The sequence below is a fragment of the Neolamprologus brichardi genome, chromosome 6, assembly GCF_056152115.1.
Source record: "Neolamprologus brichardi isolate AB-2024 chromosome 6, ASM5615211v1, whole genome shotgun sequence".
Lineage (NCBI taxonomy): Eukaryota > Metazoa > Chordata > Actinopteri > Cichliformes > Cichlidae > Neolamprologus > Neolamprologus brichardi.
Genome location: NC_142109.1, coordinates 2,247,497 through 2,258,879, shown reverse-complemented (window position 1 = coordinate 2,258,879; position 11,383 = coordinate 2,247,497). Strand labels below are relative to the sequence as shown.

At 41.9% G+C, this 11,383-nt stretch overlaps 1 protein-coding gene across 1 annotated transcript in view; it reads left to right on the top strand.

Annotated features, from left to right (window-relative positions):
- Positions 1 to 7,287: 7,287 nt before the first annotated feature.
- Positions 7,288 to 11,383, top strand: part of gpr179 (G protein-coupled receptor 179) — a 34,254-nt gene continuing 30,158 nt past the window's right edge. Inside the window, exons 1-2 of the mRNA XM_087841454.1 lie at positions 7,288 to 8,897; positions 10,458 to 10,566. Of these exons, the coding sequence (XP_087697580.1) occupies positions 7,870 to 8,897; positions 10,458 to 10,566 (1,137 nt within the window). The 5' untranslated portion in view covers positions 7,288 to 7,869. The remainder of the gene's footprint in view (positions 8,898 to 10,457; positions 10,567 to 11,383) is intronic.

Sequence of the window (11,383 nt, the reverse complement as noted above, 5' to 3'; positions counted from 1 at the left end):
CAGGCCCCACCCGCTCCTCCTCCGCTCAGCCCATAATATCACTTTATGATGAGAACCATAAATTCGACGACAGCATCTTAATATCACAGGGTTGGCCTATCCAGCCTCACATCTGAACAACTGATTTTTGGTTTTCCGTCTTCATAAGGGGACGAGGGAAATATACAAATAGCCTACAGGCTACACATGTTTTTCCCCCTTCCCCCCGTAGACATTAGTACAGCTCTTAAATGGAATTCAAAGACAAATAGAAACGCCCTCAATATTTTCACAAAGAGGTTGTTGTAAGCCCGAATCTATTCAAGTTGCTTTTAGTAGTTTTACAGGTTATCAGAATATTTAATAAAAAAATTTTTAAAAAAAAGCTGTGTGGAAATGTATGCAGAAACACTAGGAAACAATTTCACGCTCCTTATGCTCTCATGAAGATGGATTACCCTTTTATTTATGAAGTAGCAAACTGTGCAAAAGTTTTTGCGCCAAAATAGACTTGAAGTACCAAAATTAAAAGCAGTCATTATGCGAAATATCCCTTATCAGAATCATATTACTGGATCATAATTATTGACTCATTAATGCATATATGATTTTATTGTTGCACCTGCAGATGATTTCAATCATTAATGCTAGTTTTATATGTAATAATACAGCATCATATGATTTATATCTTGAAATCTGCAAATTAATAACTAATACCAATAATATACTGAAAATAAACAGTATGAATGAAAATAGCAAAAGTTATACCTTTATACAAATCTGGAAACAAACACCATTTCACAAACTACAGGCCTGTCTCTTTACTACCTCAATTCTCAAAAGTTATTGAAAAACTGTTTAAAAACCGACTGGAAAAATTTACAGATAAACATGAACTACTCACTGAGAGTCAGTACGGATTCAGATCAAGCAGATCAACATCATTGGCACTATTAGATTCAATAGAATGCATCACAAATTCCATAGACAAAAAGCAATATGTGGCTGGGTTATTCATAGACTTGACAAAGGCATTTGACACTATAGATCATGATATATTAATAAGAAAACTGGAACGTTATGGTGTCAGAGGGGTAGTTTTAGATTGGTTATTTAAGTGACAGAAAGTAGTTTGTGAAAATAAATGGGGGTTGTTCCAGGGGCCCTGATTTGATCAATCAATCATATGTACAAAGAACAATATTTGCTGAGATGAACAGTACACCAGGTGGGTGACATTAGGGGACCAGTGCCACCCCATGGCACTCCTTCTGGAAGAACCCCTGACAGATATGTGCCAGGCATGGACAACATGCTCCGAAACAAAGAACAATGATTCCCTATATTTATCTCAGCAGTTGGTTCAGACCAAAATAGAGGTAAAACTAAGCATGTGTTGGACCTATGCTGGAACACAAAGTAGTCTTTCATGTCAAACTTGGTCAAAGCGTCTTACCGCGTTTGTCTTCGCTCCTGGGGTCTCTAAAATCAAATTCAAATTCAAATTTTATTTGTCACGCACACACAACCATACACAGTATGACATGGGGGTGAAATGCTTGTAGGTGTGCAATGCCCGACCATTAAATAACAGAAAAAAAAGTTTTTCAGTATTTACAATTTACAGGTTACTACAAAATTTACAAAGAAATTTACAGTAAGAAATGTGCAAATAGCAGAAAGAGATTATAAAGATTATAAATTATAGGAATTATAGGATTATAGGAAATGTGTGGTGGTGCGTGTGGTGATGTGATGTGTGTGAGAGTCCAGTCCTACACCTGGTTCAGGGCCCGAATAGCCTGGGGGAAGAAGCTCCTCCTCATTCTCTCTGTTTTGGCCTTAAGGGAGCTGAAGCGCTTCCCAGACCTCAACAGTGAGAAGAGTCCATTGTTGGGATGGGAGAGGCCCATCACAATCTTCCTAGCTTTGGACTTGCACCGCTTGGTGTAGATGGACAGCAGGTCAGGGAGCTCTAAATGAGAGATGTAACTCCTAAACTACTTATTAAAGCACACAGTCTACACTTTAGAGTTACAAACAAAGTGTAATTATCCAGATACTGGGACTTCACAGTATCTGCTTCAAGGAAGGGTTTGTAAGCCTCACTCACATATAGCTAACAAAATACAAAAGAAGATTTCAAATTACTGTCGGCAAACTAGGAGAGTTTAAAAAGAATAAACAGAAACAATAAAATAAGAACCGGGTTCATATTCTTACTGGAGTCTTGTCCCCAGTACCGATCTTATAGCTCTTATCTAATGAGATGCTGGAAAGAGAACGAGTTCCATGTGGCACAGTCCCAGATATCTGATGATGAAGACCCACTTAAGAGCAAGTTTATTCAATCTTCTGACAAAGTGCCACTTTTTACATAAGGTTGTGTGTCTTATTGTTGGCTTCATCCCAAAGATTCAGACAGTGTGGTCACGCTATTACATTTGATTAGCAAGTGAAATAGGGTGACTGTAAGCAGCTGTAGCACATGGCAGCTCCTCAGCTGACTGATAATGGCAGGTCTAACAGCCAGCAGTATGTACATGGAGACTATCCAAATATACCCTAGTGCTAATTTGGCTTAGTGAAGTTTAAGTGGGAATTACAGAGAGAATAGCAATGGATGATGTCCGAGGGGAAAAAAGAGAAAACTACAAGAAAAGAGCTAAAAATAAAAGTTAAATACAAATAATAAAATGGAAAAAGAAGAAAACAACGACAGATGATAATAACTGCCTTTTTAAGTGAACAGTAAACAACATCCCAACATCTCACTGTGAAACAGGGCTTTGCCTTTCCTGCATGTGCCACTGATACATGTGAGGCAGTAGAAAATTAGCGAGTAATAAAACACAGGAATTCAACCAGAACAGAAACACCTGCCCAGTGTAAAGCAGCTGTGAAAATACGTAAAGAACAGACACACATGCAGAGATTCCTAAATTTATTAGAGACATATGTCCCCTTCAAATTAAGCTGCCATCCACAAGGAGTAGAATAGCAAACAGGCCAAACCCACACACCTTTCTTTCTAAGCTGAGTGTCCCATTCCAGCTCTAACCAACACTGTTAAAGTACCAAGGGCATGTTATTTAAGGAAGCGGTTAGATAACAGAACAAAAAGCCATAAGTCCATAACAGGTTAAAGGACAACTGATATTATAATTGATACGCATCTTAAAAAGGAGGGGACATAATTATCGATGTTTACAGCATTACCTTCATGGTTGCTTTACCTTTTACGTGGAAATATCTCAGTCCGGTTTGTTACAGAAACAGTTTTGGCTTCTGACACTCGTTTAAACAAAACCATGAACCTTCCCTAACCTTAACCGGTGTGATTCTGGTGTCTGTACTGCCACTGACAGTGATTATGCTACTGCTGAAGCATTTCCATGGAAACAATAATGATATTGTAAATAATACATAAATATAATTTCTAGAAGACAGGTTTGCAAAGGGTTTAATCTAATATTAAAACACTGCACTATGGTTCATAATACTCACAAAAACAATCCAATAATTCAGAATAGTTATAATAATGATGAACAGCAGAACAGTTACAGTTACAGTTACAGATACAGTTACAGATACAGTTACAGATACAGTTACAGTTACAGTTACAGATACAGTTTCCTTCAAGGGAACAAATAGACCCAAATCAAAATGCCCAAACACAGCATGACAGAGCCGCTGGATCCACTCACTAATCCGGTGGTCAGTCTTCCTTTTTCATTTAAAAAACTGAGCTATGCTGTTGTTCTGTTAACTTTCAGTATGTGAAAACTTTGCAGTAAATGCTGAAGACTGCAGTCATTTTATCATTTTTGATTTGAATACTTACAAGCTAACCTTCTCACAAAGCCGCGCTAACATGCTGATATAAGGGCTCAGACTTTGGACCACAGACTGTATATCAAAGATGGCTATAGCCACAGTTTCCACTTCTGATGCCAATGTGGAAGTGACTTAAACCTGAATCTCACTAATGGGGAGCAGGGTGCAGTCGGAATAAGAACTGAATGGAATATAGATCCATGTAAAAACAATCTTTTGGCTCTGTTGCTCTATGATCTCAGTAAACAAGTTCCTGTTGGGTTTATAGGTTAAGTCTTGATGATGATGTTTATTTTATACAGTCTGGTCATATGTAGGATAAATCATTTAGAACGGCAACTTTCTCATCCAATCTGGTTATAAAATACTGAGATCCCTGAAGTACTCAGACTGAGGATTTGCAACATGATTTCACTAACCAAAAGCATGATGTCATGGCGTTAGTGGCCATCTTTTATTTACGCTCTATGAGAGATCACCATTATTGTGACTATAAGCACAATATTTAGGTTTTTTTACTCAGGTATGAATCATCTGCAGGCTACCACAAATGTTTGTACAAAATGTCCCTATTTTAGTTATTCTGTTCTCTTCTGCAGGGGGTTGGGGCCTATTCCAGCTTGCAAAAAACAAGAGACAGGGGTGTCTGTGAAGGTTCTCAGTCATCCAGGTCATTGTAGTCAAAGGAGCTTGCAAAGGAAAGCGTCTGGACTTCTTTAAGTTACTTGAAGACGTTTCACCTCACATCCGAGAAGCTTCTTCAGTTCTAAGGTCAAATGGTGGGGAGTCCCAGATTTAAACCTAGTGAGTAAGAGACAGGGGTACACCCTGAACAGGTCCCTAACACAGAGAGACAAAGAGACGAATAACATGTATGGACTGTGGTAAGAAGCCATAGTACTGGGAGAGAGCCCACACAGACACAAACTGACGTTTTAAGAAAGGCTAGCCAACAAACCAAACTAACATGCCGTTGTGTCTCCACCTCAACTGTTACCTGACCCTAGAATTAAAGTTAGAGCCTGCACACACAACAACAAACACACTTGATGCAGTAACAGAAACACAAGTACAAACATGGAACTGATGATTATGTCAGTAACGACAGACATTTGATTGGTTTAATTTAAAATGTTTGGTGTGGAAATGTTCATTTTGTGAGTGCCCTAATAACCATCCTAGTAACTGGTACCAGCCCATATCTGTGTGTTATGAGCTGTCAATGAGCTATGCCAGTGACATTTTCCAGTTCTAAATGTCATACACGATAAGATGCGGATTGTATTGAGAAGTGGTGCAACAAAAGTAAATATGTAGAAATATATATATTGGTTGAAATGAAGTGTATATGAACACAGCAGTAGCTTAGCTTTAAAACACTGAACAAAGCGCTCCAAAGACGCAAACCTCCACACTGACTAGCAGTGTTGTATTAACGCTGTGAGACAGGCAGATGGCGCTGCAGGTCATTCTGTAGTGATAGATGACGCTGCTGCTGAGTGCAGATAATGCTAGGAGAGTGGATGAAGGCCCATTAATCCTTACAGTGTGTGTGTGTGTGTGTGTGTGTGTGTGTGTGTGTGTGTGTGTGTGTGTGTGTGTGTGTGTGTACATGTAAGCCACAGAGATGAAGGCAGTGTTTGCTCATATTTGATGTTTATGTGGAGTAATCAAACTAACAACCTGCCCTGCAGAGCTGAATATTGATGTGATGAAGTCCGGGGGTCATTATACATCGTTTTCCTTATACATCCTTTCATCTTATATTTACTCTCGTTCAGTACAGTCTTCTATATCATTATTTATGGTCTGCTTTGCATTGCGTACCTTCTAGATGTTCTGGCTCTTTTAGTTCTTTTATTTGCTTTTAATAAACAAGCCTCTAAAATAATATTTACATGAAACTGTCTTTACTTATTTACTTAGTTATCTTAGTTATTATATTACCCACTCAACCCTTGAATACCCCAAACTCCTATCTGCAGCACCTCAGCTGCCAGATCAGTCAGCACTGATGTTTGTTTATATGGGATCAAACTGGAACAACTTGAAGACCTCAGGAGTGAACAGTTGCCATCGCTGTGGGACCAAGATTTCCACAAACTGTCACTTTATTTTGTGTGCAATATTAGAGCACCCTCATATATGAAGAGGGGGGTGGATAGACTTAAAAGCAAGTTCTAGGCTAAGTCACAGCAAAAAGTTTTGACTGCATAATTTGATAACTGAACACAAATATTGTGTAGGCTGAATCTGGCATAAATTTGCATGAATTCCAGAGTGGATCTGTACCGCTATGTTATTGTAGGAGTGTGTTCATATATCAGTTATAATCACGCAATGTTCAGCCGAGAAGAAAAACAATCTGAGCTGGTAAGACTGAGTTCACCTCAGTGTTTTATCAATTTCTTCTTCAAAAAACAAAAAAACAAAAAATCTGCAAAATCAAAATATGCAGTGCATGTGTCCCATCATCAACAGGGATTCTCTTGTTACTCTTCACAGTGCATTGTTTTAAATTGTCTTTAATGGCTTTCAGACAGATTACATTTGTTGGGCTGCAGAAAAAGTTCAGATGTGACAACTTCTAGTGCCTTATTAGCTGCGCACTTGAACGTGCATGAAATGATTAATAACATTACCGAGTAGATAAGCTAGAAGAAAAACGGTCGGTATGAATGTGACTCGTGGTGTGTTAAAGCTTCATTTCATCACTGCACTTGTCGTTTGCGTGTTTTTCTATATAGATGCGCGAGAACAGTCTGACTTATTGTGTTCCTCGAGCTCGACTGCACCACCTTCGCTGTTCTGCAGTGAAGTCCCAAGGAGGGTGTGTGTGTGTGTGTGTGTGTGTGTGTGTGTGTGTGTGGCTCACAGTTGAGGAGGGGGCTGGGGCGGGAGATTCTCAGAAACTGGTTGCCATAGTCACCAAAACTAGTCTTCTTGCCCGCATTACTCCTCCCATCGTACATCTGTGTCGCCTTTTCTTTCATCACGCTTCTCATACATCTTTCACTCAGCAGTGTGCACGCACACACACGATTGTTACACCAGTGTTGTGGTATTTGTGAGCTCCCCCACCACACACAAAAACTAACAAATGAACTAAACATGCGCCTGAACAGAGAATAAACTCCCTCATGATACAAAAACTTAGAAACAAAAAGCTGAAGTATAAATGTGGAGGTTGTTAACACTTTACATCCTGTGGCCTCCACTGTGTGTGTGAGAGAGAAAGAATGCTCGTCTTTCTCTCGTTTACGAGGGGTTAATCCATCCGACCATCCAGCCAGCAGAGATATTTTTGATGGATGTCCAAATGCAGCAGAGCTTAACCCTCATCTCTGACTGAATGCATCATCCTCTGCTTTGTGAACACGCACGCACGCACACACAACAGATGTACCACTCTCATCACCTTTAAGCACTGGTGAGGGTTTGTCAAAACGGAGGGGGGGAGTTCGGGGCTGAATGAAAGGAAGGGGAGGACGGAAGGCGGGAGGCAAGGAGAGAGGGAACGACGGTAGAGAGGGGTGGGACGAGCATCATGAGCTTCCACCCGACGGGCTGGAAGCTCTGTGGAGCAACAGATAGCAGAGCGGGAGGCAAAAGAAGAAGGGAGAAGTCTGCTCTCTCTCTTAACCCCTCCATCTCTACAACATCTCTCCTTCTCTCCTCCTCCTCCCATCTGACGCAGGGAGCCCCAAGTTTCAGGTTTTTCCTCTCTCCTCCTTCTTACTGCGCACACTGCGTTTTCTTTGCACTGGTGATTGTAAAGCACGAGAAACGAAGACTGAGCGCGACGGCACGCTAGAGACACCTTACGGGAAACAGAAATGCGGGGATTGCTCCCCTCGTCAGTTTTATCCTTGCACCACCACCGAGGACTCGCAGGTTCAACTACATCTTCGTGTTGACACGAGCTCAGGCGTGCATGGTTCTGTGCGGCGCACAGATGGAGCTGTGCGCTCCGAGTGTGAGTGAGAGCTCAGCTGAGCGTGTGGCAGCGTTGTTACCGGATACCTGCTGCTGCAGTGCCTCCCAAATGTGAAGATGAAAAGTTCAAAACAACATGTGACGGGTTATCACTTCAAAGGAAATCCAAAAGGGGCAAAGCGTGGTGTTACTTCCCCGCCTTTTTTTCTTCATCAGCGTGCGTCCAGGATGGATCCCGTCTGGCTTCTCCTCCTGCTGCCATCCGTCCTCAGAGCGCAGATGGCTTCAGATTTCCCATCAGGCGTCACAGTGGAGACGAGCAACAGCACTGACTCATTGACAAACAATACAAGAACTTCAGAAAACTCCACCAGCCCCTCCACTTCCTCCACTGCTGCAGAGCCTTCGGGGTTTTCCACTTCAGAAGCTCCCACAGAAATAGAGGATGACTGGTCACCGGCAGAGACATTTCTGTACACCGGAGACCCCTCGACTCTGCTAATGGGCCGTTGTTCACGGGCGTATAGCACCCGTGGGCAGATGGGACCCCTGCCCCTCAGCTTCACCGCCCCCCTCAGGCCAGCTATGGATGCACTAGCCAACACTGCCAACTTTCTTAACATGATCTTCCAAGCTAGTGACCTGCATGAGAGCACGGTGCAAGAGGATATGGAGTGGTACCATGCCCTGGTCCGTGCCCTTCTAGAAGCTGATGTGCTCATCCGGCGGGCCCTGTTTACATTTGATGCCGACCCAACTGCCCAGGTGCCGCAGCTAGTGCTCCATGCAACTCGCAGCCCAATGGCTAAGGTGCAGACAATCATCCTCCAGGACTTATCCAAGGCATGGGAGAGCCTGCACCCACCTGCCCCTGCCCCTGATGACAGCTGGTTCAGAAAGCTGAAATTCCCAGACTCCAGCCAGCCAATTACAGCCCTGTCCAAACGAGTGCTCCTCAATGACCTCAACACCTTGGACACACCTAAGTGGGGGCAGGGTGACAGCTATGTGACCAATCGCAGTGGGGTACGCTGGGATAGTGCTCCTTTTCTGGACTGTATGGATGAACGCTTTGTGCCTGGCTGGATGCTCACACTCTCCACCTCCTTCTTTGGTCTCAAGCCTGACCTGACACCAGAATTCAGGTTAGGGCCTGCACACATACAAACAAACACACACAAAGCAAGCAATAACAGTCACATAAATACAGGCACACACATAGAAGTGACACCTCTGATGATGTCAGTAATTATAGAAATTTGGTTGGTTCACTTTAAAATGTTTGGTTTGGGAATGATCATTCAGTTTCCTAGTAACCGTCTTAGTAATGATGTGAATCCACTGATCTGTGTGATGAGCTGTCAATCAGTGGTGCCAATGACATCTTTCAGTCATAAAATGCTATTATACGTTTTGTATTATGAACAGAGAGATTTGCATCCACATTGGGAGCACTTTTTTCAGTCCTTTGAATACTCTTAGTAATGTGAGGGTATTAAAGAAAAACATTTAAGTCATAATTTTTTATGCAAAATCACGCCTAATAAGACCATTAACGATCTTGTTGCATTTAAACACCTGTTGTATCGATTGGTCACTGTGAGCAGAGTAGTTTAAACAAAAATCCATTTTACCCGCTGAAAATGACAGAAGCTAGCACTCTGAAATGAATTTACAATAACACTCGTGTTTGAATGTGTTTGAAGAGTTTAATTAAATATAACATTTGAAATGGAATGTCTTGCATGGTCAGGCAAAATGTGCAGTAGCAATTTATTTAAAGTTCAACAGGACAAAACACAGACTAGAGAGAAGTCAAAAGTTATTGACCTGGAACAGTGGGATATAAACACATGGGGAGTAAAAAAGAGGGGAATGCAAGAGTGGTACATCATGGGAAGTCCCCCAGCAGCCGTAGGCTATTGCAGCATTATTAAGGCATGGCTCAGGGTTACCTGAACCAACCCTAACTGTAAACTTTACTAAAAAAAAGTAACTTTAAAGCCTAATATTCAAAGTGGAGAGAGTGTCTGTCTCCTGAGAGAAACTGGAAGCTGGTTCCACAGCTTTGCCATGTTTTCTTCTCTGCCTTAAGTCTGTGGAGGTTCTCAGTCATCCAGGTCATCGGCAGACAGTTGGTGTCGACACCAACTGTCTGCCGGGTGAGCTCACCCAAAACCCTGGCTGATTGTGACCCACACCCAGTTCCACACCTTGGCTCAGGCGATTAGAGGATCATCAGGGGGTCCTTTTGTCCCTCTGTGGGGGGAAATTCCCACTAGGTTTAAATCTGGGACTCTCCACCATTTGACCTTAGAACTGAAGAAGCTTCTCGGATGAGAGGTGAAACGTCTTCAAGTAACTTAAAGAAGTCCAGACGCTTGTCTTTGCAAGCTCCTTTGACTTCTCTGCCTTAAATTCTACTTTTAGAAAGTCTAGGAACCACAAGTAAGCCTGTGGTCTGAGAGGGAAGTGCTCCATTGAAATAAGCGCCTTGAGGCGACTTTTGTTGTGATTTGGCGCTATATAAATAAAATTGAATTGAATTGAATAATATGGCACGGTGAGGTCTTTGGGATATGAGGATGTATGCGGAAAAAGAAGAGACTTATTCTAAGTCTGACCTCATGTGGAGCCACTGTTGTTTCTTTGTTTTGTCACACATCTGTGACCCACTCCCCCACTGTCTGTGTGTTCGGCTTTAGAGGTGTGATCCGTGTGGATGTCAACATTCAGGACATTGACTTGGACCAGTGTGCAACAGGGGAAGGCTGGTTTGCTGATACTCACCAGTGCAACCGCACCACCATGGAGGTAAACACAGTGTAGACCAGGGACTGAAACTACCTTTGAGATAGCGACAGAAAGTCAAGATTTTGTGTTTTTGTTGCTTTTCGTACACACAACCAAATTGCCATGAAAAATGGCACCAGTATTAAAGATGTTGTTGTGACGATCCCTGAGATTTCATCTGGCACTATTAGCATCTATCTCAATATACATGACCTGACTGACAGATAACTGAGCAAAACTGGATGAAACTCCATGGCTTTGGTGATGTCACTCCTTTTTCATTTTTTTGGTCAAGGTTAAATTTCAAGGACATAATATCGGAACATTAGGAACATTGGATATAGGGCTGGGCGATATGGCCTAAAATTCATATTGCGATATGATTTGAAGCATGTGTGGAACCGATATATATCACAATATATTCTTTTCTTCTGTATAACGTATTTTCCTCACTATAGGGGACACTTAAAATCCTTTAATGTTCTCAAAACTCGAAGAGTGCCTTATGTATGAATTCTGGTTGTGCTTACTGACCTCGAACCAATTTTGGCTGCAGAAATCAGTTAAAAAAATGTTTTAGTACAACTTTGGTAAGCTGCACTGCTTACCAAGAGCATTACGGCTGTCGTAGTGAGAAGCTTTGCGGAGTAATCTGGGTTCAAAACTCCGTCCTCTTCAGGTCCCAAAGTCAAACGAACACTAAGAGTTAAAAACGGTCTAAATTCTTTCATCTTTAATTAAATCATCAGCATTGCTGCTTTATCGGGTGTAACAATTAAGTGTAACATCCAGGCATCCATGAAAACAGAATTTATTAAATTTGACGGAGTTAGAAGTT